Raw genomic sequence first — 26,391 nt, 5'->3', positions numbered from 1 at the left:
TTCAAAATGAAGTCGATATGTATTACCAGATTATCAGAAACAGGTTCAGAAAGTAAAAAGTCCGAAATACCAATTTAATTTTTAAAATACTCATTGGACTTCTAACAGCTTTACTGTATTTAAGTGTTTCATTGATGTTTGAAATTATTAAAAATCTATCTATCCGACAATATATAGACATGTTGGGGTTCAATGAATGTTCTGACCGCTATCCCAGATCTTCCGGAAGAAAAAAATCTTAATTTTTCGAAAACGACATCCAATTCTGGCTTTGCTTAGCTATATTTCATTTCCTCATGAACCGATTTTCAAAACAAAAATTTTAATTTTTTGTCGTTAATTTGATCATTATTTTCATAGAACATAGTCAGTTCATCAGTATATTGGAATGATGATAAAGATGTTTGAAGTGTGCGCTTCGGGTCATATTAACCCGAACAGCTTTGGAGGGTTAAAATTCTTTGGATTTAATGAACTACAAAGTTCTACAAACTAAAACAAGATACACCGAGTGATTCACAAAGGCTAAGTTTGTGACACTCGCTCCAATGTTTGCCTAGTTATAGCAGTTTGGTTTTTAAGGACCCACTTTCTTTAACTTAGGCCCTTAAGTGTGAACGTTTGCAGAGATATGAAACAAAATTATAAGAAAATTGGTATAGATTCTTCTGAACAGTCAATGAATAATTTTAGTCCATCGCTTATTCCTTGACCAACCTAGCTGTACAAATGTACGTATGTATATACTCTAAAAATGTTTGACATCTCATCTCTCGAGTAACGCCGTCTACTAAAAAGTGGATTCCGCTGAATTAAGCAGACCGCTAATCTTAAAAAAAAAACAATCGGATCAAATTTAAAGGAACAGCAGTAAACGAAAAATTCCGCGAATTATTCGCTCCACAGTTATTTTTGTCACCGACCTAATAGAAGGTTCTGTACATAGTTTCGAGACGCCGATGTCGACAAAGATAGCTAAAATACTCAAAAAATGAATGGGTAAGCACGATTTGTCGATTTCCAGAAAAAAATGGTTTTGGTTCAACCAGCCAGACAAATATATGTGGGGGAAGCTGAGCACAGTTTCCGGGGAGAAGATGAGAAAAGCAGGGGAGAAAGTAATTCAATCCCGGGTGCATGCGCGATTCCACGAGATCAGAGATTCGTTCTGCTGAGTGTTGTTGTTATGGGTGTTGCTGAATTCGTTCTAAATTGAGGTGTCACATTACTGTTTTCAACAATTTCAAGAATCGTTTGTGTTTTCTTTTGTATATTTGCGTTTTCATAAAATTGATTTAATTTTTACTGAATCAAAGCAATCGAAAGATTCCTTTTAATTCAACCACGGTACCGTGGTTGAATTAAAAGGAATCTTTCGATTGCTTTGATTCAGTTCAATCATTCAACCAAGTAGGCTCATACCACAACAGAGTGATTTAATTTTTACAATTTTTCGCATTTGAACGCGATAAAATTAAGTTTTTGTCCTCTTTATGATCACGAAAATAAGAATAAGAGACAGATGGCAATTCTCAGCATCATCTGAAAGGTGACTAGTAAAACTCTATTTGCTCCAAAAAAGTTTATTTTGTTCAAGTTTTCCAAGTTTTTGATGGATTTGGATTTGATCAATAGAAATTTCTGAGATAGGTCTCTATTCTCTATAGAAGAATTCTTCTATAATATACCTAGCAAATTTGAAGGTCCTTAATAGCCTCATGACCCATCAGACTGAGTCGATTTGGGTCATTTTTAAATTTCTCAAAAATCTCTCACTGAGATCTTAAAAGTTTAGTTTTGGTTCAAAACATATGAATGATTTTTTGCAGAATTTTTATGTAACGTTCACATGAGTAAATTTGAATTTTTATGTTGGTATGGAAAAGTTGAATATTTAGTTCTGAAAAATCTACATCAGTTTTGTTTCTTCCGTGGAAGTGAGTCTGGTAATACTTTTTGTGCCAATTTATAAACTTTGCAAAGGAAATTTTCCGCTGAACAACTTCTTAGAAGACTGTTACTTCGTTTCTTATTAGACATTTGTTCAATATTTGGAAATGAAAATCGGTATTTTGTTGAAAAAAGGTGTATTACCTAAATTTCGAGGTATACAATCAATTAAATCAGGAAAGAAAAAAATCATTTTTTTTTTTGTATCACACAAAACAGGAAAACGATACTTAAAAAAAGGAAGTGTTTTTCTTTCCCCCATAGACTCGAGAAAAGTTCACCGAAATAGGTCATAGCAAGAATGCTGCATCTACGTATCCTAAATTCTCTGTCGACTGCTTCCGATCCTATTTTTTTCTTCAATTTCGTCCTCTCTTTACTCTTTTCCGAGTCTACCCTCAATTTACGACCATATGAGAACGCGGGATGATGAATTGATCTTGTTCAGCTTTTAAACCACTACGGATCGACCCATGTAGAAGTTTCCTAGAAACAGAAGCGAGAAAAAATATCCATAGGACCTAAAACCGTTTAATGAATGGGTAGGAGTGTGTGCGACCGAATGAATGTTTTTCTGGCCTAAATGGTTCTAGAAAAATCGTGCGTGATTTTTTCCCCTCCATACCACCTTCATTCGGCAGGATGGCGATCACGTTTTAGCGGTTGATTTTGTGCACCCTCTTCATAAATGGCTTCTGTTTGTTTGTTGGCCCAGCTAAACGGGTCGATTTTATGCGAGGATCTTCTCAAGCGCTTGAGTTTTTAGTTAAACCATGGCTTGAGCTATGGAAAGTATACCGTACCATGGAATTAAAGTTGTTTTCGGGGTGGTTTAGGGTCAGGCAATTTAGACAATGCAAGCACAATTAATGGATTGAAGTAGATCGATGAGGTTTTGGTGGAATGAGCAGTGATTTAAGTTTTGATTTTTAATGGTAGGGCCATTCAATACAGAATCAGTAATCAACATGAACATTAATTGAGGGTAGAACAAATGATGTACTCTCTCGTTCAAATCGCTTCACATACAGTGGTAGAAATTCTTATAAGTGCACACACATTTTGGGGTATAAAATATTTGCTTTTGCATTCAGTCAACTGGTTTATTTAAGGTTTTTGAGGCTTTTTGCTCCACCCGACTTGAAAAATTGTGAATCTTCAAGTTCCTTTTTTTCTTTCACATGTTTGCAGCTAGTGGACAGACCAAAACTTCTAATAAACACCTTAGGCAGATGTCATACTCAGGCGACAAGCAGCGCGTTGATTTTCGACGCTCTCACACGACATAGGTACCTGCTCTCATTTAATCTCCATGGAAAAAGCGCAGACCTGTGATTCTGAGCGCTTTGAAATGCCCGACAAAGCTCATGCCAGGGTATTTTGTAGCGCGACAAGTAGGAAAACCAATGGGAATATTGTTTTTTTCTCGTTTTGAATCAGTAATTCTGGGTTTTAAGCACAATAGTTCGAAGATCCGTCCGAATTTGTGATAATATACTAAATCAGGGATGAGCAACCGTGGCACACATGTGTGTGCGGCCCGCGAAGCCTATTTGAAATTAAATTTATTTCTCAATTTTTTCTGCTATAGATTGTTAATTATCAGAAAAACAACAGCCCCTACTACACCAAAAAATGATATATCAACTACTTGAAATGCACGTCACTTGTTTGCAGTTGCATTTGTCCAAAATCATCCAGATTGTTGACTTTTTTTATAAGATTTAAGCTTTTTATTGAGTTCTTTAAAAGGCATGGATGCAATATTGGTTATTGAAAAAATGTAATACCTATAGGAGTTAGAAATGTCATTATTTTTCGTTTCAATCAAAGTTTAAATAAACATTTTTGCTCTTGATTAAAGACAGAAATAAGAAGAGTTTTATAATGAAGACTGGGTGATTTGTCGACAAAAACAATATGTATATGTAAATCTGTGATTCAACCCATAAAAATATGTAACGATTACTCAGGGGAAAATAATGTTTGGTACCTCTGTTTCATTAACTGATTTCGTAAGATTTTGGCGTCTGAATTCAAAACATTTGATAGATTCTGTCATTCATTTCTAGTTTCGGTGATATGGCGTCTCGAAATTTTTAAATTCATCGGGTTTGAGTAAATTCGATCTTTCATAACTAATAAACCAATAAACCTACATTTTACCAAATGAGAATTTTTAATCAATTTACTACCCTTCATTCAATCAAGGACTCAGATATTGCTAAGATATTCTTGATTCAGAGGTATAACGCTTCAAAAAATTCTACAATTCAAATAAATTTTAAATAATAAGATAACATTTTTTTCTTAAAGATATAAATATTTTATATTGGAAATTAAAGATTTCATTTCATTCAACAGCTTGATTTGACATACGGTTTTAAAAATATTGAAGATTCAATTGAAATTATTTTTTTGACAACTTTTTTCTCAGAACCGGTCTACCGGTCGATCTGAACTGGTCTTTGGGAAAGTCGATCATTGAGTCAGGCCCGTGCGAAGGACCCGTCCATGAGGGAAGGGGGGGGGGGGGGGGGGGGGGTTTCGAAATTCAAATTTAGCCAATAATAATAACAATACCAAAAATACACATGAAATAAGGAATTTGATTTCTAAACCATTTTCTTACTTATAATCATCACACAAACTTAAAAAAAAAATTTTACTAATAAAATTAATCAACGTTTTCAAAACGAATCCGAATGAATGTTTCAAAACAAAGCTATTTCCGGTAAGCCATTGGTAAATCATTCTAAATGATATTCCTTATTCTGAACTAGTAATTGGCTTGCAAATAAATTCTAAACAGTGTAGATTTCAAATTTGAAATCAATATTCCTGAATCACCTGAAAAAGAATGCAAATCAACATTTCGAATAAAGTTTCGGACATAAGAATTATTGCACAGACATAGAATACCAGCTTAGTAAAAAATCTAAATTCTTAAAATAATTTAGTTTCAAAATAAGAAGATTATTTTTTTGGAACACAAAAATTTGGATTTGAAAAACAAATACAAACTTATGAAAAATATTTCATAAACTTCTGTCAATTTATTTGAAAATTAAAATAAAATTTAATGATGAAAAAGATTAGTTCTTAATATTTAAGAGGGTTTTTTTCCCGATAAACTCGTCTTATCATTTAAAAACATATTAAAACTGATAACTTAAAGGAACATCATTTTGGTGCCTATGATTGAATGATTGATTTGGTATATTTATGCATCCCAAACTCGAATCTTTCGTCAAATTTTGTCTATCACCTTGAGTTTTGGTGATATTGAGTTTGTAAGCTTTTAAATGTATCAGTTTTAAGTGAAATCAATCATTACTAACTGATGAAGTAACAAATCTACGGTTACAGAAAACAAATCTGATTATGAATTTGTTTATTATGCCCATTTTATTCAATTATGGAATAATATTCCAAAGATGATGATGTATGATCTAAAATAGTACAGGTTTAAAAATATGGAAAGATATAATTACAAGTATTTCTTAAATTATTGAATAAAGTATTAAAAAAATGGAATTCATTCAACAAATCTTGTTCAAACCTGCAAAACGATTGAATTTTTGCTTTAAAAATACCGAAAATTTAATTTAGTTTAAAATTTTATTAAAAAATGGAGAAAAGTATACAAATTGAAAATCTCTATAACTTTTTCGCAGAACTTCAATTACTTGAAGTCTTGAGGAAAGTTGAAAATTTATTTATGCTTTTATTTATAAATGTTGTGTTTCTTTTAAGTTTTGTCAAAAAAATAAAGAAATTTCTTAAATGATTTTAAAATATTTGCTCCGCGAAGGATGTTAATTTTGTGGTTTTGTGAAATTTATCAAAACGTTTTTGGATGTGATGTTGAACATTTAGAAGAACAAGAAACAAAAAAATATAATAGAGACTGAAATTGGTTTCTTGAAAAATATTTCATATTTGCAAAATTTTTTGTTAATCAAAATTTTCAGTAATAAAGACAGGAAGATACAAGGTTTTACATTTCGATTTGCTGATACTGATAACCATCGTGAGTCATACATGGCTTCCAACTTGTTGATGTATAGTATTAGTATTCAACAAATTAATTTTGAAGTTAAAATGGTTGGTTTCAAATTCTGAACTTTTTGGTTACATTTCTGAATAAAACCCATTCTGAAGACTAAGTAGGGTTTTTGTATGTCAAGTTTAGAGTTTCAATGCAAAAGGTTGATTAATTGCAAATCGAAATTTACTATTAAAAATAAGGTTCAATTCGTATACCGTTTCATGTAATGTCGTAAAACAAAATGTCTCAAGCCTAGGGTGATTTTCTTGTAAACACTTATTTAACACCTTTGAGGATCAAGTAATTTCTCTTTACTTCTTTGAAATTTTTACTTTGAAAAAATCTTCAGGGAGGGGGGGGGGCTCTGCAAACTATTATTATATAAATTTTATGTTAATGCGGCCCGCCGGAAGAATTTCAAATTAAAAGTGGCCCGTTGCTTCAAAAGGCAAGTAAAAAACTTGATTTTTCCTTATGCGCTCAATTTTCTCAAAACGCGATCCACTAATTGCGCTGTCTGATTTACCACTAATGACGAGGAACATTTTAAAAAACGTTGTAAATTTTATCAGAAAGACTTTTTATGACAAAATGCAGCATGGTAGGATTCAGGAAGAATAAGAGTTTATTATGTGCATAAAGATAGCTTTATTCCATGCTAGCAAAATGAATTATTTACAATTTTCGGCATTTTAGGACTAAAGTAGGCTCTAGGTCCAAAGTAGGAGCACTAACCCTATATAGGAAGTTATAAGAGGAAACACATCTTACCTGTCGGCAACTTATGGAGTTCGAACCTAAAAGTTTTCTTGCCGATACCTGGAATCGAACCCAGTACGCCTGGCATATATACAGTACGCCTGGAAATATACAGAAATCTCAAAATTTTATCTTCTGAAATTTCGCTAAAGACAAGTTAGGTCATTTAGAATTTATATTAGAATACCTAACTTAAACGTATGCTTCTGCTTAATTTGATCAGAAGTTTTGATCAATACCATTCTAAAATTTTGTGATTTCTCAAAATCGAAGTCATGTAATAAATTATCAGTACTACGTTTAAAACTTGCATGATCAGTGTCAAGATCTTTTTTCTAAATCAAGTGTCATGATTTTACGATACTCACGAACAGGGCCGTAGGGAGAACCAACTCAAGGGGGGGGGGGGGAGCTGGGGGGAGAGGTATTGGTTACTGGTTTTAATCTTTTTTTTTTTTGGCCCGCTACACTCCCCCACACCAAAAAGCTCGAAAGAGCCCCCTGGTAATGGACACTTCAGTTCTCAACATGTCTGGCAGCAACAGGATAAATTTAATTTAAAAAACGCGAGCAAAAACACAAAATTTACGCATGCTGAGAACACAATATATTTTAACTTTAAGGCGCGGAAGAATGTAATAAAAAGTAAGCAAATACAGTGAATCTCAGTGGAAAACAAGTTTTCCTTTTAAGAGATACACTTTTCGATGGAAGAAATTGAAGAGTATTAACAAGTAAAAAAAAATTAAAATAAATTAAAATAAATTAAACTAAAAGTTAAAATTAGGTGACATTAAACTAAACTACAGACATACAAGTTAAAATCATTTATTCTATACAAATTAAAAAAAACAAGTTTGGTGATTCGTTGTTTATTGGTTTAATAAGTTCTTAGTGTTGCATTAGTTTGGTCTTGAAAATATTCCTGTTATTAATTATCTTTAACTCTTCGGGTAGATTATTGTACTTCGTAGGTCCGACAAAAGAAATCCTATGTTGGCCTAGGCTGTGATTATTTGTCCAACAATGCACAAATTAAAAAAATTAAAACAAATATGATTATTAAATTTTTAAGTACTTTCACATTAATAGTTTTCTTATGAAATCGTAACTTGAGAAAATTGGTTCTAAACCTGAAAGGTGAACTTAATTATTATAATAAAACCTTCACAAAATATGGAATTCCCTTTAATCGATGGTTAAAATCATTGAATTTGATTTTATTTGAGCATAAAATAAGTTTTTCTTAGAAGACCCTTCATTTTTATAAAAAAAAACTACTTATTCGGCACTCAAATCAAACAAGCTCAATCTCCCAAACTCTTTTGCAAATTCAATGATTTCAACTTTTGATTAGATATACTTTAACCGATATACACCACTTAACGTGAAAACGGAAGACACGAATAGCGCTATCTGACGACAGAAATGGAAGTATTACACTTTGAACTTTTTCGGAGCTTTTATCAGAGATGCCAGGTGCCCTTATTTTTAAAAATTTGTCCTGATTTTTGAGGACCGTTTAGAAAAACTCTCGAATTGTCCTGATTTTTGAAAAATGGTCTTAAAAATTTCCCGATTTTCAAAATAAATCACAATAAGAATCAAATTTGTAGTAAAGTTATGAAAACATCGAAAAAATCTGCAATAAAGTAGTTGAACCGATTCAACCGATGGTAATCTTCGGTTCAGATGATATTTTAATGGTGTTTCTCGATATTAATAGCAGTTCAGCCAAGATTATGCTCACTTTTGTTGTATACATTAATGCGTCTACATTACCTGTTTATGCTTTGTTTTTGCAATCTAGTTTTGTCCTGAGAAATAGATCAAATCCTGTTATTTGACAATACCACCTGACAAACAGAGGGGGTCAATCGCAAAAAGTGTTGTTCAGAGCTGCCGACCGAATCAATTTTCATCACTTTTTTCTTTAGTTCACGCACAATGATAAAAAAATTATTTGATTAGAAATCTGATTTAATTTACAATTTCCATTAGTCAGCACAAAAACCTTTGAAAGAATCGATTCATTCAGCATAGTTCATTTGATGAAGACACAAACTATAAATTTATGTTTAAGTTAATTTGGCTTGAGTCAGAATAGCTTTTATTTTAATATTATGATACAATTATAGTGGAAGAATTTGTGTCTTATGTTGATTTATGCTCGTTGGAGATGTATTAGCTTTTTAAATTTAAATATTTATTTATTTATGTTAATCCCTTGTTAATTTGCAATTAACTAAAATAACTCATCCGTCATCTAGTACTGAAAAACATGGTGACACGTATTGGGTATAATATCTCAACAGAATAAATAAATATATATTTTTCTTTACTGTTAGTTTTCAAACATTGTATGCAAAGTTGAGCAGTTTATCAAATCATTTAGTTCGAAAATGATGTCGCCAACAAAATCTTGAAATCAACTGGGGGCATATAGTTATCTACATTAAAACCTCATTAGAAATTAATCGAAAATAATTGCCCTGATACCCATTTTAAGTTTGTTCAATAATGTTTGGTCGGAATAGATCGAAACAAGTAGAAATGGATTGACAGTTGATCACCTGTCTCTTTCCAATTGACTTCGATCGGTTTTCACCAGGTCAAATTGAATCCTCCTGCCGAGCTGGATCGGTTATGACTAAATAGTTTCAACTTGCTTCATTGAACAACGACCTGACCAGTTTCGACCAAAATATTGGCTCATTGAACAACTACCAGTTGACAGAAACCAGTTGCAACCGATTTTAAGATACGATTGGACGAAGTTTTCGTGGATAAATGTTTCAAAACATCGACAAATTTTCTTTAAACATATTTTAATCACTTTATTTTTTCGTGTTTCTAAAATTTTCATGGTTCAAGAAAAGGAATAAAAAAAAATTATTATAACTGGCATACCTGATTGAGTCGTGTCCGGAATACACGCGTTTGCCAGCAGATCGTGGCCTAGAGGATAGCATACTTGTCTTCTAAGCCAACGATCATGAGATCGAATCCCGGTCGTGACATACCCTGGCACACATAGTATAATGAAGGTTGGCGGTTTTAGCATTAGTGAAATGCTAGCCGTGTATACCTTGGAATTGTACGCCTCAATGATGCAGCACATGCATGTGGATGGATCTTTTCAAGGGAACTTAGATTGCACTTGAAGATTCTACCTAGATATGTGTGTGCTCGTAGTGCTACCGGTAAACAACTGCAACTTCAACCAATAGTGCAGGGGTGTCAAGTAGCATAGCAAAGTAAAAATAATAACGCGGGGTAAACCACAATAGATCAACTTAATGGTCGCAGTGGACTCTCTCCCCAACAGGAAAAAAAAATACACGCGTTTCACGAATTTCTCGAATTAGTGCTTCCATTTTGTCCGCTAGAGGATGCTGATGCTGTCGCCCTTTTGTTGTATGGAGAAAACGACAGTGGTGAATATTGGTTTTAAGTATATTTGCTTTGATGAAAATAAATCAAATTTAAATGAAAAGTAAGAGGTATAAATTTATTTGATCAAATTTGCTTGAAACCCGGATTTTTCACTTTATTAGCCAAATAAAAAAAAAAATTTTTTTTAATTTATGTGTCCAAAATGAAATTTTTCGAGCAGGTTTTATGAAAATATCCATGATTGGTTTTTTCGGGAGTTTAAATACGATTCAAAATCTACTGATAAGTTTTGACGATTATTTTTTTTTTTATAGATTTTTTTTCTAGATTTTTTTTCGTGATTTTTGTTATGTAATTATTGGGTTTTCAATAGTTTTGTCCGGATTTTGTTCGTCATTTTTGATATCAAATGTCCGGATTTTTCTAGGTTGTGAGATCAAATATGCTGGAATTATCCGGCCCGGATACGTGCTGAAAAAAAACTCTGGCAAGCGTATGGAGGTGCTTTTGGCATTCTGTTGCATCCTAACCCATAAAAATAACTGCAATATTGAAATTTTTTATTTTAAAAAATGTGTGATTTTCCCAAAAAAAAAAAAAATTACACTAACACTGTTAGCATAGGATAGAAAAACTTATAGATACACATAAAATTTGCAAATGATATCAATAAACCAATCCGTCATACTGGATAAAGTTTTTTACGGCATCTAAAAATGTTAGAATTTGAACATCTTTTGCTTGGTTTTTTAAAACTTTCTATGAGAATCAAGCACTTTAAAAAAGAAGCTTAAAATGTGAGAAACTATGTCATCATCATTTAATTAATAACTCGATTACAATATATTAAAAAAAATAAATGTTGTGGTATTTAAATGTTGCATCTTACCTATCCGGGCGAAAATCTGGAAAACCTGAAAAAATCCGGGCATTTGATTTCAAAATTTTCAACCTGAAATCTGGGAAATATCCGGACAAATTTAGTAAGGAATTATTCAACAAAAATGCAAAAGAAAATGACTTAAACATATTTTCAATCGTATTTTAGGATTCCAAAAATTCGTTAATGGTTATTTCGATGAAACTTGCTAAAAAAATAAACACATCCCACATAAACACATTTTTTTTTTTATTTTTAAAAATAAATTGAATGAATCTGGTTGAAATTCGGGCTCTTTTTTCAATGAATTCTGGGCCACCGTATCGGACCGGACTTTTACCAAATTTCCAAACCGTGTAATCTGGTAAGCTTAATCTAACCCCGCTGTTGCATGACGGTATTTCTTCATTTTATCATCTAGAAAATTTTGGCAAAATTTTTTAAAATAAAATCCTGTTTTTTTGCATTTAATTTCTCCAACAATCATATTACAAACTCGATTCGAATGAACAGTTCCATTGATAAATTTCTTTTCTTTCTTTCCTTTCTCCTTTCCAGAACGCACTCACTCAAATCGGTACATGGCTAACTGTCGATAGCCCCATAAGCGGCCAGAACCTAACGGTAGCCCATCGCCAAATAGGATTACATACCGAGTTACCTTCCAATAGGGCCAGGGTTCCAACTTTGGAATCGGTCAATCTGGAACGGGTCATTAGCCACACGTATACGAGGTTGGTCGATGATGGGTTGATTTAGCACCGCACCATGGACGGAATTATTTAGTCTTGAATGAGTAGGCAAACGCTGAAGGAGACTAGATACTCGTCGTGAATCAATGATCCGGTGCGCTAAAATCGAACCACTTTTTTGCATTGACCGCACCGTGCCTGCCTTCAAGTGGGTGGCAATTTCCTACGGATCAATTACCCCATTTTGAACAATTTGAAAACTTAAAGATCTTTAATAATCGGCTCGGTGCTGCTGTTGGCTCTGTTGTGAGCAATTGAACACCCACCTTAATGGGAGCGAAAAACATCCGTAAGTGATCTATGAACGAAGCGAAGCGTGAGTAGGCAATCGAAAGAATAAATCTTCATTTGACCGGTTTCGGCCAAATAGCTGGAGGAAGGTAAAGTTAAGCCGGCAACAGCCATTCAGCCAAACCCTTCAAATCGCATGTGTCCGGGGCCAAGTGCTTTGAAGTGAAGTAGTTTGCGATCAAGCTGCTTACAAAACTGCAACCGTTTTTCGAGGGGGGGTGAAGTCTTTAGGCTGAAGAAGGGCTACTGAAAGACCCTGAGTGCGGAGTGCGTCGGACAAACGAAAAAAAAAGAGCTGCACCTTAGTTGTTTCCCCATGTCCAAGCGCTAAACGGTGAACAACGGGCGGCAAAAGTTTCTGCTGTTTGTCCAACTAAAGTGAAGAAGCTTAACCGTTTGAAGTGAAACAGGTCGTTCAAGAAAGAAAGCAAGCAAGCAAAAAACCCGACACAAACCGAATGCCACAGGAAAAAGTCAATCCATGAACGATCGTTTGTTCCATTCGATTAATTATTCAATCGGAAGTGTGGTTCCTGGGCGTATTCATTTTGTCGTTGCTTTCAAAGGTCTGGAATTTTTCGGGGCCAAGGAATAACATATGAAACGTGGAAATTTATGATCCAAACTGTGACGTTAAGAGTGGAACTTGAAGACCCTTTGCAGGGGTGAATGTGTTTGATTTTGTTTTGGAACGCGGCCTAAAGAAATATTTTTGGTGATTTTCAACGGATAAAAGGAAGGGCTAACCGACAAGATGGTACTCTGCGACAGTGATTTAGGTAAGTGATGAAATTTTTAAAACTAGTTATTCCTAAAAAACGAAAATATACCGGGAAATTAAAAAAAGCAAGTTACCCATAAATGCAAATGACTGAAGTGAATCAAGAAATAACGAAAGAAATTCTGAAATCCTGTGTTGAAAATTTGGAATCCAGATTTTTCCAATTTATTTTCAAATTTTTTGGATTTGAAATTATTTCGATTTTCAGCTCATTTCCAAGAATCAGCCTTGCAATACCGTTGACATTTCACGGAAAATTTCACACTCGTAAAACGGGCGGCATCTGATAAATGTAGCGACAGTTCTGAGAACAGCGCCACACACTCTTTCTTGTGGATTGTACCTATTCTTGTAAAATGTCTTCGCAGAGTAATTGCCCCTAAATCATAACACGTAGATCTAAGGCGATGCTCATGTAAAACACCGAAAAAACATGTACGATGTTACTTCAATTCCCACGAAAATCGTGTTCAATCTCAATAGTTGTCGAGGCGTTTTAACTTTTTCATTACTATCAATTTGTTTGACATGTGTGGCCGATTTCAAAAATAAACAGAAGAGAAGTTATACAAAAACAAATTTCAAAACAATTATAATAACACCACTGACCATACTGACTGGACACTCGATTTCGTTTCTGGATAATTTTTCCAACAGTACGCAATGTCGATTCCAGAGTGCACATCGATCGAATCGAAGAAATGCTATCCCAGTTAGGAAATGCCACCCAACTTTAAATAAAAAACAGGCAATTTCTACGATAAAATCGGGCTAAACAGGTACATTTTTCCTACAGGGCATTTTTTGTCAAATTTTACAGGTTCGCCACCTGCCGTCAGTATTGCGAACCTGCAAAATCTGCCAAAAAAAAAAAAAAAGACAGAAAAAGGTTGAATTTTTGTTCTAAGCGTCATGTCAGTGTGATCAGTGATAACACTAAGCTTACAGGAGAGGGTCAAATGACTTTTTTTTAAAACTCCAAATGACTATTACTCCTATTATAATTGTTTTTTCCATTTTTTCTACATGACTATCATTTTTATCAAAAGGCACGCATATTTTCGTTATAAAAAATATTTTTTTTAAGTTTGTAAATTTCGAAAATCGTATGGGGTATACTATTAAGTCGATTTGAGGTCATTTTTCAATTTGAACTTTAAGGTTTGTATGGGAAAATTGAATACTTTTTACTGAAAAATCGACTTCATTTTTGTTTCTTCTGTGGAACCGAGCGTGCTGTTGGTTTTTGTGTCAATTTATAAATCCTTTGAAGGCAATTTTTCCGCTTAAAACTTTGTTGAAGATTTTAACTTCGTATCTAATTAGGCAAAAAAGTTATTAGCTGTTTAACTGTGGTTTATCTTTTGGCATTGAAAAACAATAATTTCAATTGGCATCACTACTGGGGTCTTGCGATCACCGCTCGGTTTCACAGAAGTAACAAAAAGGATGTCGATTTTTCAGTACCTACAAAATATCCAATTTATCTCATACAAACCTTAAAGTTCAAATTTACTCATTTACTTCAACGTTTCTTAAGAATTCTGGAAAAAATCATGGATAAGTGTTAAACCAAAACGAAGTTTTTAAGACGCCAGAGTTTATTTTATTAAGGTCCTTTTTGACATTCGCTCCCTCGCCAGGTTTTAAGAAATTCAAAGAAAATTACCCCAAATCGACTCAGTCTAATGTGGTAAACCTATTTAAACCGCCGGGGGTCAAATGACGTATAACACTTTTTTACCTGAAACTTTCTTGTTTCTCAACCGATATTTTAAAAAATTATAGTTTTGGAAAGCTTGTAACGTGACTCAAATATGATTATGTGACCATATTCAGCTGAAATAATTTATTTTAAAATTGTTCAAAGTCTTAGAAAAAATCTGACAAAATGCTTCGAGGAAAAAGGCTGTAAGTCAGTTATTAGATGCACGGAAAAAATCACTTAGATACTGCTTGGGAAAGTTGATGTTATAAGCTATATGTTACATGAAAATATTTTTTAAAAGTTTCTTAAGACCATGGCCTTCAAAAATGTGAAAAAGTGGTTTAAAACCGTACTTTTTATTGAATCAATCGCCAAAGCTGGTCCAGTAACAACAGATTGAAAATTTGACGTTATTTGGGATATTTTAGCATCTTTAGATTTATAAAACACGAAACAAAGAGTTTTTGACAACTATACCAAGGTAGCTGTTTTTTGAACATTTTATCAATCTGCCGTTTCTGAGACTATTCTAGCAACTAAATTCGATTTTGCACTGAATTTTGAGTATGTTACCGCAAGGTTACTGTTTCTTTATCACATTTTTGTCAGGAATTGCTCCACCAATGTTTATTAGATCACCAAAACAGGTATGAAATTACCTTTCTTGTGCTTATAGTTTCAATATATAAATCTTCTGCTAACATATTCAAAATCCAGTGCAAAGCCGAATTTATTTGTTAGAATAGTCTCAGAAGTTGCAGATTGATAAAAATTTCTAATACAGTAATACGTCGATATAAAGCAACCTCTTTTTAAAGCAACCTCGATATAACGTAACCCAATATAAAGCAACTTTTGCCTCTATATTACGTAACTTTTAAAAATGTTTCTAATTTGAATAAATATGTTTAATTTCAATACTTTTTTGTCATAAAAATATAATAATGTTGTTTATGAGCCATACGATAAATTCTCAGAGGCATAAAGAGCGAAAAAGCGCAGGCGTTGAAAATGTAACTCCAGTACTTCAGTATTGTGATAGTCGCTTTTGTGCTTTTGAAAATCCAGCTTAGAGCATGTACATATCTCCATTTCAAAACTTATTGACTATATTTGCACCTACAGATAAATTGCTTAAGCTGAAGTGAGGTTAGGGCATGTAGTCTTTTATTCAAATAAATTTTGGTCATTTTTGTCATTTTTATCATTTTTGTCTTTTTTGTCATTGTTGTCATTTTTGTCACTTTTGTAACTTTTTGTCATTTTTGTCATTTCCATATTTTGTTCCTTTCATACATTTTTCAATTTTGTTATATGATTTAAATCGCCGTAGTTTTTTATGATTATAATTTTAATGGCATGTGCGGCGGAATGAAAACTAGAGAGAATTTATTTTATAGAAATTTGAAAGAAAGGTGGATAGACAGGCATTAGTGCGCCAATAGGAGAAACCTTGATAGGTGTTGAAATTTTAGGCTAGAGGGGCTATAGAGCATTTTAATGAAAAGCTCCCATGAATTGCTCCCGCCTTTGCTCTACGCTAGCTAACTATACATGAGAAACTCAAAAAGAGAATTCCCATGTATAGCGAGCTCAGTGGTTTGAGAGCGTGTTTTTACGCACACTTCAAACGAGCAAAAACGTGACAACCCAAGTATCCACCTTCTTAAACTAAGCGGAGAAAAATTGTCCAGTAATATAGAAATTATAGACGAATATATCGCCAAATTTACAAAAGAAGTCCAAAATAAACATTAACGATCACTATCGATGTTCCAAAGGACCATTTTAAGTAGTGTTTCGATATAACGTAACTTCGATATAAAGTAACGAAAAAAAAATTTCGTTGCTTTATATCGAGGTATTACTGTATCAGATACCTTTGAATAGCCATCAAGAACTCTGTGTTTCGTGTTTTATAAATCTAAAGAAACCAAAGTGTCAAAAATTACGTAGACTTTCTAATTCACTTTTCAAAAATTTTCTGCTGTGACCGGAACAGCTTTGGCGGTTGATTCATTGAAAAGTACGGGTTTTATATCACTTTTTGCAGATTTTGTGGACATGATCTCAAGGAATTAAAAAAAACATCTGTTCATATGCGCAACATATAGTTTCCTTCAGCTTTCTAAAGCACAAAGTGATTTTTTTTTCGAGCACTTTATAACTGACTGAATTCCCTAAGACTTTGAATAAGTTCAAAATAAATGTTTGTAACTGAATATTGACTGAGAATCATATTTGAGTCACGTTACAAGCTTTCCAAAACTGTACATTTTTTAAGAATAGGTTGAGAAACAAGAGAGTTTTGCCGGAAAAAAATGTGTGGGAGAATGTCGGTATCTTTATTGTTAAATATTGAAAATATTTTGATAAATAACACAGTTTGTTTTGTTAATTTGTGATTTTCTTAGTTCACACATCAATAAGGTTGGCAGATTGCCCGGTTTTATTCGAGTTTGCCCAGATTTTTAATACAAAATTTGGGAACAGTCCGGCCCTGCCCGGTTGCCAGGATTTCATTGAAAAAGCCCGGATTCTTCCCAGATTTAATCACTTTATTTGGCAAATCAACCAAAAAAACAAATCATGTTGTTTTCTATTGAAGCGTTCAACACGCAATTTACAAAAATATTCATAAAAGGTTTTTTTCTAAGCAAAAAATACGATTTAAAATCTGTCGATAAATTTTGATGAAAAAATTTATTTTTCATTTTTTTTTCTTTAGTTTTGTTGAGTTATTTTTGAGTTTTGACAAAATTTTCCCGGATTTTTGGTCGTCAGTTTTGAAAACGAATGCCCGGATTTCGCCAGGTTTTTATAAAAAATTGCTGGGATTTTCCCGGTCCGGCTACGTGCTCAAAAAATTCTGGCAACCTTACACATCAAGCTTATCATTTACAAGTGTTCAAGTGAATAAATATATTTGAATTATATATTTGTTTCATAATAAAGTTTTTCTTCCAGCTAAATTTAAGTTTTGGTTGACAGAAAAATATTTAAAAGCCACTTCGCATCAACTGATTGGGGATGGGTTGGAAATCCCGTGGGGCTTAATCTGTGACTCGAGACTCACGAAATTTCACTTCTTCAGGAAAGAAAATTGAGTATCGATGAGCTCTGAAGACTAATGGCAGCTCATCTGAACGAAAATTTTGATACTAGAGAGGCTTTTTAAGCCAGCAGCCGATATGAAATTTCCTAAGTTACGTCACTCGAGTCGTAGAATAAGCCCCACTATGTTCGATATCTACAAAACACAACTCCCTCTCCCTCCCCCACATGAGGTTCCAGAAAAAGCAAACGAGGTATTCTAATCTGAACTCAAAATTTGAATTTGCCACCAAATAATTCCCAATCAAACAATCTTCAAAGCAGATTCATAGAAGATTCAAAAAACTTTTTGGACAATTAAAACGAGAAATTTCAACTCCTTGAAAAAGGCATAATGAATGCCGAAACGTCGGATGGAGAAAAAAAATCGTTTTTAGATTTTTTCGTAACTGAAATCGCCGAAAATCAATTTATTCAATTAATATTAATAACACTAGTTTACAGCATTTTTTAACTCAGTAAACTGAAGGTCATTTCTTATGTGAAATCGGGTGCTGAATCCGAAAATGAAATTCAAAAAAAATCTCAGTAGAACCGTTTTTGAGTTATGCTCCAAATATGAAATTTCGGAAAAATTAAAAAAGCTCTTGTACTTAGATTAAAATATCTCGGACGATACAACAGTAATTTGAAATCCCTCTTTTGCATATTGAAGGTGAATAAATTTTCTATCGATCATCTGAACACTGTTTTTGCGTTTGACCAACAGTATTGTTGATATTAATGACTTTATGAGAAAAAAAAATTATAAAAAACGCATTTTTTTAGAGAAAATTTTGTTTTAACGAAAGTTTTAGACTCGATGGTAGCATTTAAAAAATCTGATTTTCTTTTGCGCTTAAATGTCAATTGAAAACAAATATTTCAAGTGGTTATTTATCAAAATCGGATGAAAATTGAAGAAGTTATGGCTACTTTACCATAATAGTATGTTTTGTAGTTTTTCATAATTAAACGAACCGCAGTACACTTATCATAGTATAGGAAGAATGAAACATGATAAATCTCACTCGCTCCAAGTCAAAATTATTTATTAGTTTACTAGAAGGTTACATGCCAAGTTTCAGGAAGATCTGACCATAGGGAGGGGTTGCTTGAGGCTTAAATGTGAATAAAATTTTGAGGTATTTTGCTCGGAAGGAACGAAAAATACTGGTTTTTCATAAATAACTTCTTTCATCACAAGCTGATTGTTTTTTATGGTTGATTTTTTTAAAGCCTAAGTTGAGACAAATGTTTCACCCGAAGACTGCAACTCGATTGGATTTGAAACAGAAAAGTATGAGTACAGATTGTATTTTGGTCGAAAATTCTCGTATAAAACGCAATGCGTAAAAAGTACTCATTGCGTGTTGGACAAAATTTGCGGCCTTTAAACTGCAATAACTTTTTTACTTCAAGTCCAATCGTGTTGCAGTCTTTGGGTGAAATATTTGTCTCAACTTAGGCTTTAAGAAAATCAACCATAAAAATCAATCGGCTAGTGATGAAAAAAGTAAAAAATGAAAAACCAGTATTTTTTGTTCCTCTTGGGCAGAAAACCTTAAAATTTTATTCACGTTTGAGACTCAAAAAACCCCTCCATGTGACCTTCTGGTAAGCTAAAAAATAATTTTGACTTGAAGCGAGTGAGATTTACCATGTGTTATTCTTCCTATACAAATATAAGTGTACTGCGGTTCGTTTAATTATGAAAAACTACAAAACATACTATTATGGTAAAGTAGCCATAACTTCTTCAATTTTCATCCGATTTTGATAAATAACCACTTGAAATATTTGTTTTCAATTGACATTTAAGCGCAAAAGAAAATCAGATTTTTTAAATGCTACCATCGAGTCTAAAACTTTCGTTAAAACAAAATTTTCTCTAAAAAAATGCGTTTTTTATAATTTTTTTTTCTCATAAAGTCATTAATATCAACAATACTGTTGGTCAAACGCAAAAACAGTGTTCAGATGATCGATAGAAAATTTATTCACCTTCAATATGCAAAAAAAGGGATTTTAAATTACTGTTGTGCCGTCCGAGATATTTTAATCTAAGTACAAGAGCTTTTTTAATTTTTCCGAAATTTCAAATTTGGAGCATAACTCAAAAACGGTTCTACTGAGATTTTTTTGAATTTCAATTTCGGATTCAGCGCCCAATTTTACCATAAAATTGTTGGTCAGTTAATAAAGTTCACGATTTTTTTTAAATTTTGTAAACTAGTGTAATCATTATTCAAAGCTTATGCCAAAACTTCGAAAACTAATCCTATATTCAGATTTAAGCTACAGTTTCAAACGTTTTTCACTTGTTGACAGAAATTCTGTTCAGAATATTAAATTTAAAATACATTTTTTTCACATGTTTCTAATTTCTGATTTCATTTTTCGGATTCTGTATCCAGTTTGGGATTCTTGATTTTCAGTTAGAATAATCATAATAAAATAAAAGGAATACTGTTCTGCAATCCTGGTTTAACTATGATTTTGCATTTCGTTTAAAAGTTGATGCATTATTTTCAAAACCGAAATGCATTTTAAAATAAAAAATAATGATTTTCCGAACGTGAAAAAAATTTGTAACCCTCCTGATTCTTCCAGATACGAAATATACTACAGATACTACACTTACTTTTCCATCGATATTACCCTCAGTTTATTGTGAGATTGTTTGAAATATCTTTTTAATCATATCAGAAGCACCCATCATTCGTTAAAAAATGGGTTAGAAGTGTTGAAAACTTGGGGTTAGATCGGATAGATTGAAAAATCCGATTTTGCAGGTTGCAAGTTGCTGATTTTTTTAGTGAATTCTCTGACAGCTTGACGAATATGTGTTGATATGTGGTAATGCAAATCAATATGCGACCGACAAAATTGTTCCGGAAGATGAAATGATAAAATATTGATTTGTTTAAATGGCGTTTCAAACATATTTCGTTCCACACAAGTGTTGCAGTAAACAAATGAAGTTATCTAATTTTGATCGCCGCGGAAATCTTATTTAATTTTAATTCGAGTTGGCATTTCAAATCATTCAAAAATATGTCAATCTATCAAACCATGTTACTGAAATCGTAAAATCTGTTTGAAAAGCAGTTGTTGAAAGTTATAGCTGAGAGAAGCTTAAAAAAATGAAAAAAACTGTAAATTGACCTATTTTCGAAAAATGATATTCTTGATAGCCTCAGAAATCCTTAGTTATTGCGGTTTTCGATCTAAAAAAAGATTGGCATTGGGAAAAGAGTTACCAAAGTTTTGAATAGATTTTTAGATAAAAAATCCTGAGCTAGATAGAAGAGATACCAATCATAAACCGCAACTAAAGGCGGGGTTAGGAAAGTACGACAACAAATCGAAAAATATGCACTTTATTCACTATTCATATAAGTTTAAATATATGTATCAGCTTTTTGTGGAATAATTTCAACAAAAACTACATCAAATCAAAGCTATGGTCAGTGTTAATATGTTTCAAAATTCAGCAAAAATTGATTGAACTGTGTTTGAATCCAGTGCTGCAAATTTTCAGTGTCAGTGAGAAATTATCAGCTGACTTTATTGCAGTGTATCGGTCAGTTCAATTCCAACTAGATTCATACGAGAATGAACTGAAAGCTCAGTCCTGAAAGCTCTCTGCACACTCATTCACCAATCGGCAACATCGGTGCTTAGTATACATTCAGGCTCTTTGCAGGTTCATGAGGTTATCCAATCTTCATTTTCAGTTTCAAGCGAACATTGCTGAAAGAGAAAAAAGCTTCCTTCTATTATCATTAAGTTTAGTTGAATGGTGACAAAGATTGTTCGACTCGCTAGACATGCGCAAATTTCAGAATAACTGCTGAGATCGCTATTTTTGAAGGATTCTGATAAAAAATACGTCTGTTTCAAATGCTGTGAAGAGGTGGGAAGGTTTAGAAATGAGTGTTCGGGTTGGCGAGACGAACGCTGGCGAGGGAGCGTGTAGACGAATGTGGGGGACAAAATTATGACAAAAAGTTGGCAATAAAATGACAAAACATGACAAATGTGGTAAAAGTATGACAAAATTATGACAAAAAAAAATCTGACAAATAGGAATGAAATTTACAATACAATGGAAAAATATTTACTAATACAACTCTGTCGAAAATATGACAAATCTGATTAAAATGTGACAATATTTTAACAAAAATATGACAAAAAAGACAAAATCATGGCAAAAAAAAATGACAAATGTCGTAAACAATTGACAAAAATATGACAAATATATCAAAATTATGACAAGCGTGGTAAAAATATGTCAATAAATTGACAAAATCATGACATGAAATTGTGAAGTCAGACAAATTTATATATTTGAAAATTTGATATCAAAAGAACAAAAATACGACTATGTCGTCAAACTATGTAAAAATTTGACAAAATGATTAAATATTACAAATCTTCCAGATTGTTGTCATTTTTTAACCACATAAATAATTTTATTGTCAATTTTTTGTGATAATTTTGTTTTAATAATAAGATTTATGTCATAACGTTGTCTTATTTTCATCACATAACACATGTTTTTGACAAAGTTTTCTCGAAGTTAAATCATTTTATTGTTAAATTTATGTCGTTTTTGTCAGACTTTGTCATAATTTTATAATTTTGTTGTCATGTTTTGTCATTGTATTATAAATAATTTGCTTCATTTTTGTGTTATTTTTCATATTTTTATCACATTTGTAACATTTTTGTCTCATTTGTCGGATTTTTGTCTTATTTTTGTTATGTTTTGTCATTTTATTGTCAATTTTTTATCATATTTATGACATAATTGTTTGACTGATGTCATTTTATTGTCAAATTTTAGTCATATTTGTCAGATTTTTCTCATACTTTTGTCAAAATTTCATCATGTTTTCAACATATTTATTACATTGTGTAATAATTTTGTCATTTTTTGACCTCATTTTATCATATTTTTGTCATTATTAATTACCATAAATTCAATTTTTTTTTTATATACATCCATCCTCTTGTCCCCCTTCAAGTAAACGTATAGTCTCAGGGATTTTCAATTCGCATTTTCTTTTTGAATCCCAATTCATAATTTGCAAAAATGGCAAAAACAAATGCTTACTGAAATTATCAGCAACTTTCGCTGACACTGATTGAATGCTTAAGCTGCAGTCACTGATCAAAAACAGTAAGTGACAGAAATGCCCAAGCGAAAGACGCTTTCGTAGCTTTCGAGTGAAACAAGTTAGTTCGGGTTTACGAGTGAGCTTTCTACTGACTGATAGACACACTCACACAGCTTTCTGTAGGCACAAGGATGACCGAGCCGATCAGAAGCTTTTATATTTGTTAACTTTTCTATTCCGTTCATTTCAGATGAAGCTTTTTACACTGATAGAAAATCACAGTCAGTATCATTCGTGCTTGAAGATAATTTGCAGCACTGTTTGAATCACAATCGAAAAAGTACTAAAAGTAAAGTTCCTTGGCCCCTGTAGCAAGGTTGCCGAAAAGAATTCTGTGTTTTTGAGAAAAAAAATCTGGCTGTGATTTTACCCAAAAATTTTCCTTAATATTTCCTTTAATTTCATTGAAAATTCATGATAAATTGGGTCTTTTTTGCATTCTAATAGGGAAAAATCAATTAACATTTCCAATCTTATCATACCTTTCGAATTCAAAGTAAGAAATATAAATTTTATTTTGGCCTAACAAAATTATAATTTATGTGTTTTGTGACACAGATTTTGTGATGATTTTTTTTTAAATTCTGTGAAATTACAGAATTTTCTGTGATTTCGGCAACCTTGCCCTGTAATTACGCAATTTTAGGAAAAAATGACATACAAATTTATCACCTATAAAGTATTTCGATGAATAAAAGTGTGTGTATATATAAAACTAAGCCTCTGTGAATTTTTCACTGAAAAAAGGTGGGTTCTAGAGGGTTGATTAAATGAATCTACAGCTAACATTTTTGAAACCTGGTTCTTAAAAAAAAAATTTAGGGTTAACCATTGCTCTGAAAATATGGTAATGTAATATTCATATCATTCTCCAACAATTGACATTTTGGATTTTTTTTTATTTCTCCATGTCTGGAACGTTCGAAAAAAAGATCTTTCTTCAGAATAGTTTTCAATGCCGCAGCGAACAAGTAATAAAAAGTGATTTTTTTTTGAAAAAATAAAAAACAATTTTTGTAACGAGTTGCATACAAAATTTTATGCAAATTCGAAAAATGTCTTTGAAAATCCATTCATTTACAAACCAGACGCGCATCCTTACAAATAATCGCATGTCCTGCCAATGTCCTGAAATTTGTTGAGCATGTAGGTCGTGGACTGGAAAAAATAGTGTCAAAAAGTAGCCAGTGTTCCAGTCCAGTAGCCATTTTTCAGTGTCGAGAGGTTAACTTTTCACCACTAAAGTTCATGAAATACTTTTTTTTGTTAAATTTTTTTTAAGGTATCTGCTAAGTTGTTTCGCTCCATTTTTCTCTTATTTCCAGAATATTAAATCTTTGTTAGATATTCCAGTTCGAGATATGGCTGAGTTTTCAAGTCTCAACACTCTCAACACTTTATATCAATTAAAACCATGCGTTAAAGTCAAAATTATCACATGCTTCCTGCTCTAGAAGTATGCAGTAGATATGCTTATATAACATCTCTTTGAATGACCAATCAAACACATAAAGTTCCGGACTCTACACCCTCTTCAAATGTAAAATACAAATTGAAATAAGAAAAAAATAATAACGTCTTAAGGAGGGGTAGGGTCTAACACTTTCAAAAAATATTTTTTTTATTTTTATATTTTCTTATTGTTAAAAATTTCAAGAATGTTGTGTCAAATTTTCAAGTCAATTGAAGCAAAACTGTAGAAATTATAGGCCTTTATCTCCTCCTATCTAATACTGCAAGAAAGCAAGAGCAGAAATTTCAAACGCGTTTTTCTCGAAAGCACATTTTTAAAGTCCGTGGACATCGTCATTTGAAAACTACTTATCCGATTCTTTTCAAATTTGGAACATATTTTCTACATATAAAATAGCAGACCCCAACGTTTTTTTTTTTTTTCCTTTGAGGAGATTTTACAGATAAAAAATGGCGGATTTTTTCATGTAAAATCGTAGTTTTTACTTCAAACAGCCACAAAAATTTCATAAATTTTTTTTTAAGTTAAATAAAAACGTTGGGGTCCAGAAAAACATCTATTAAAAATATTTTGCTCTAATTTTTTGACTTCAGATGGTTCTGTGCTGAGATACAGTGTCCACCGCATATCCTGTTTTCTAAAAGGCATCCTTGAAAGTGCTCCGTCACCGGCTCATTTTTCAATATTTTTCTACGAAAAAATTACTAAATGTTGTTTTAACCTTCCAAAGCCGTTCGCTAAATATCCGTTTCGGGGAAATATGCGTTGTAATTTGATTTCGTTCTCCTGGCTGTAAATGTTAACCGATTTTGATGATATTACATTCATTGTATAGGTTATTTATTCTAATCACACAACATTTCAAAATAAAGTCGATATGTATTACCAGGTTTTCAGAAACTGGTTCAGAAAGTTAAAAGTCCGAAAAATCAATTTTATTTTTAAAATACTCATAACTTCTGACAGCTTTTCTGTATTCAACTATTTCATAGATGTTTGAAATTGTCAAGAATCCATCTATCCGACAATGTATAGATATGTTGGGGTCCAATGAAAGTTTTTACCGCTATGACAGATCTTCCGGTAGAAAAAAGTCTTACTTTAAAAAAAACGACATCCAGTTTTGGCTTTGCTTAGCTGTATTTCATTTCTCAATGAACCGATTTTAAAAACTCAAATTTTAGTTTTTTGGCGTTAATTTGATCATTATTTTCATAGAACATAGGTACTTGGTATGTCAAAACTACCAGTTCATCAGTATATTGGAATGATGATAAAGATGTTTGAAATGTGCGCGTCGGGTCATATTGACCCGAACGGCTTTGGAGGGTTAACAATGCTTTGTATAATGCAAAAAATTTGAATACATTTGTTTGAACGATAGCTCTAGAAAAAAATCGCGAAAATGGTGTTTTTTTTTTTACCCGTTAGACCCTACCCCCCACTTAAAAAAAACTAAGCCTATGCCTGATCGCCAAGTAGGTATTCCACAACTCCAAAGCCAAGCGTCTTGTTAATATTCAACGAAAGTCACTGAGTGTGGAAATTCCTGTAGGTACTGACTTCACGATTGTTGGTTATTTAGTTTCCAGCCACCGCACCACACCGAAGAAGACACCAAAGCGTCATTAGTCATGAACTTAAGCCATTATTGCCAGCCAGGGGAACAACAGCTGAAGGAAGGAACATACCGCACGCCAACCCGAACCGAACAACTGAACAAACCTGTCAGAGTGATATGTTCGCATGGAGCATGGAGAACTAGGCATGTGCGTTTCCGGCTGAGCTGGAGTTCATCCACCGATCGTAGGGTATCCAGTAAAATGGATTTTCCTTCGGCCCATCACGGATTTTGCGCGGGAAAGGGTTAATACACTTTTTTTACTCCCTGGTCTGTGTATGGAGATCTTTACCGGCGAAAGACTCAATTTACTAGCAACAATAAATAAGGGTTTTTTCTTGTGCTTCTTCTGAAAAATCGGATAAGTCGTCCTCTATGGGGTCTTTTGTGGAGTGTGGAGGACAAAAAAAGTACGCAAAACCAACTTAAATCGTCACGCTTGGCGGTGC

General features: G+C 32.8%; 1 protein-coding gene across 1 annotated transcript in view; it reads left to right on the top strand.

Moving 5' to 3' along the window:
• The window catches only part of LOC129745446 (pro-interleukin-16-like), a 277,977-nt gene that overhangs the window by 9,860 nt on the left and 241,726 nt on the right, over positions 1–26,391 (top strand). Inside the window, exon 2 of the mRNA XM_055738532.1 lies at positions 11,595–12,858. Within this exon, the coding sequence (XP_055594507.1) occupies positions 12,834–12,858 (25 nt within the window). The 5' untranslated portion in view covers positions 11,595–12,833. The remainder of the gene's footprint in view (positions 1–11,594; positions 12,859–26,391) is intronic.

This window comes from Uranotaenia lowii, chromosome 2 (genome assembly GCF_029784155.1).
Source record: "Uranotaenia lowii strain MFRU-FL chromosome 2, ASM2978415v1, whole genome shotgun sequence".
In the NCBI taxonomy this organism is placed as follows: Eukaryota; Metazoa; Arthropoda; class Insecta; order Diptera; family Culicidae; genus Uranotaenia; species Uranotaenia lowii.
This window is presented reverse-complemented; position numbering and strand designations above follow the sequence as displayed.